This window comes from Austrofundulus limnaeus, unplaced genomic scaffold (genome assembly GCF_001266775.1).
Source record: "Austrofundulus limnaeus strain Quisiro unplaced genomic scaffold, Austrofundulus_limnaeus-1.0 Scaffold1, whole genome shotgun sequence".
Taxonomy (NCBI): Eukaryota; Metazoa; Chordata; class Actinopteri; order Cyprinodontiformes; family Rivulidae; genus Austrofundulus; species Austrofundulus limnaeus.
Window position 1 is genome coordinate 2,725,336 of NW_013952403.1, and position 2,837 is coordinate 2,728,172.

Sequence of the window (2,837 nt, forward strand, 5' to 3'; positions counted from 1 at the left end):
GAGCTCTCAGGTCTGAGCGACAGGGTGAACATTTAGACTTTATCAGCCCTCTGTCCTCAATTATTTACAGAATAAATCAGTTCAAAGGTGGACAAACACGAGCATCCAGTACAATCAGACAGACTTAGGCCAGTTCTGGGCCTGCACGGGTCTTTATCTCAAGTGGGTTCTCTTGTTTTCACCTCTGCCTATAGAATCCACTGGCAGTGACGTCAGGGCAGCAGTGTGGAAAGGCATTTCTTTATCGTTTAAGAAGCAGGGGAAAAAAAGTTAGAAACTCAGCTATAGAGTGAGCCTTTAGAAATAAGAGGGTTTTTTTTACCCTAAACCTTGATAAGCTACAGCCGGGAGCCCACGCCTCGTGGCGTGGGTTTAAATAAAAGTAACAGATGAAAGAATCTGAGTGAAACTGGCCGAGGTAGAGGAGACAGAGGCTGAGCCATGAAGGAGGAAAGAAAAAAAAAAAGAAGCGAGATGATGCGCAGAAATAAGCGCTCCGAGAGCAGCGTGGGGAGCTGCGTGTCCTCACAAAACCCCACAGAAACTAAGTTTTCTTTCAGCAGCTCGTCACGTTTCACAATCTACATTTTATGTAACCACTTTTTTTTAAAATATATATTTATTTATATATAAAGCAATGTGTGCCAGCCTTCAGGACGCATGGTGTAGCTATACTTTTTGAAGATTATTATTTTATTTAAAGGCTTTGATGAGAGAGGTTTTATTTACAGAGATGGTTTACATTCAGCTCTGAGGTATACAACAGGACAGCCTGTTCTGCTGTTCTCCCAAATGGCACTGCTGTAAACGTTAATTAAATGAAAGGATATTTTTAAAGATCTGGTCCCTTTTTTCCCCCCATTCTGCTACTTGTTGCTTTAATAAAGTGAACTTTTGTTCACGGAGACTTGCAGATTTCTATGTATTTGCCAAACAAAAATGATTTAAACGCTCCAAATCGATGAGAAATACAAATATTGCAATAATTAGTGCCTATTTTCAAACAAAAACAGTCCTTTTAGTTGTGGGTTTTGTGTAACTTTCTGTGTTTTCAAGTGTTGCATTTCCACTCATAAAGCAAGTTCTGAGCATAATTGGCCCGGACACGCTCAGACCAGCCTCTATTGTTCTTGCAAGGCAGGAGAAGTTGTTTTGGCAAGACCGAAGAGGAATGAATTAAAAAAAAAAACGACGCTGCAGACTTTGATTGTGTTCTGCTCATGCTTAAATCTAATCACTTGACTTCTGGACCACAATTAGTAAACATAAACTTGTGCATTTTTTTTGAAATATATGTATTTATTTAATTTCTACATGTGGGAGGATTGATGGTGAAGGGATCCTAATGAGGAGGCAGCCTGAAGTTAAAGAGGCAGCAGTATTGAGGAGTAGCACCGCGGCACATTTCAAAGCATTTTCTCTGCGATATTTGAAAACGGAGTCGTGCCGTGAACTCCTGCGTGTCCCTTTTAAAACAAACCCAGCGCCTGTCAATCACCCCGCATTCCAACCAATCCCAAAGCTCCCTTTTTTAAAAAGCACGTTTGCCTGCTGTGCTTTTATATTGCACCATGGCCTGCTTCGGAGCATTTTTTTTTTACTACCACGGTTATTGCCACAAATCAAGAGGGCAAAGTGAACGGCATGGGACTCACACCAACTTTAACGAAACTGAGTCTGGTTCCTCCTCCTGCGATGTTCCCGGCCGACAATTTCACATGCAGATGATACACAACCAGGGAAATGGGAACAGAATTTTCTGGGTGCATCCTGAGTGCTGAACTGGTTGATTTTGCCAACTCATAGCCAAAAAAAGAAAAAAAGCAAGACAGAAAAGAAAAAGAAAAAAAAAAAAAACCTCACAACAAAACATGACAAGCCTGTCGAGGTTTAGTGGCTGCCCTCTCTCTTGCGTCAACCCCGGGGAGAGCAATACTGAACCCAGCGTGGTGCTGCCACCTTTGGCAGGAGAGCACATGGGACACCCCACTGGCAGTTCCTTAAAACTCTGCCCCTCGCACAATTTGCGAGACTACCCCGAGACGAGGTCCAGTGCATATGCTGACCACTCGGTTGCCACTTTTCCAGACTCTGGATACCCCAGTCACCGGTTAGAGCACAGCCCCAGGGGCATTATCATTGGAGCCAATCTCTCTGGAGCCGGCATGCCACCCGTCACTGATCAACTGGCATCACGAGCTAACCAACATGGCGGGATTGGAAGGTACCGTGACTTTGCTGGCTGCAGGGACAACAGGAGCCATGCGTTTTTTACCAGCTACCAGGAGCAGGCCCACGCCTCGACCGACGCGCCCCGCGACCTCGGGAGCCAAATGATGCTGAGTCTGCCTGGCGACCTCCTCACCCGGACCCACTCCTATGGCCAAAGCATCAGCCCCAAGGGGAGCAGCCAGCAACTGGTCACGCAGTTCCTGGGTCTCTACAAGCCCCTGAACATGGCGATTCAGCGCGGGGGAGCCGACGCGTTCCTCAGGTGCGCCAAGCAGGCTGTGAAGCACGAGCTGGTGTGCAAGTGGAGTGACGGCAGGGAGGGGGCCGGCAAGGTGCCGTGCTCCAGAGCCTTCGGGACCATGTATGAGCTGGTCACCCATGTGACCGTGGAGCACGTCGGCGGACCGGAGCACTCCGAGTACGTGTGCCACTGGGAGAACTGCGCCAGGGACCGGAAGCCTTTCAAAGCCAAATACAAGCTGGTGAACCACGTCAGGGTCCACACCGGGGAGAAGCCCTTCCCCTGCCCCTTTCACGGCTGCGAGAAAGTTTTTGCACGATCTGAGAACCTAAAGATTCACAAGAGGACTCACACAGGTCAGTTC

At 47.4% G+C, this 2,837-nt stretch overlaps 1 protein-coding gene across 1 annotated transcript; it reads left to right on the top strand.

Annotated features, from left to right (window-relative positions):
- Window positions 1–871: 871 nt before the first annotated feature.
- On the top strand, window positions 872–2,829 carry zic6 (zic family member 6; the record flags this gene model as incomplete). Its single annotated transcript, XM_014004797.1, is given in 1 exon segment — window positions 872–2,829. A coding segment is annotated over 1 exon segment (958 nt), but the record flags the coding sequence as incomplete, so codon positions are not given.
- Window positions 2,830–2,837: the final 8 nt, after the last annotated feature.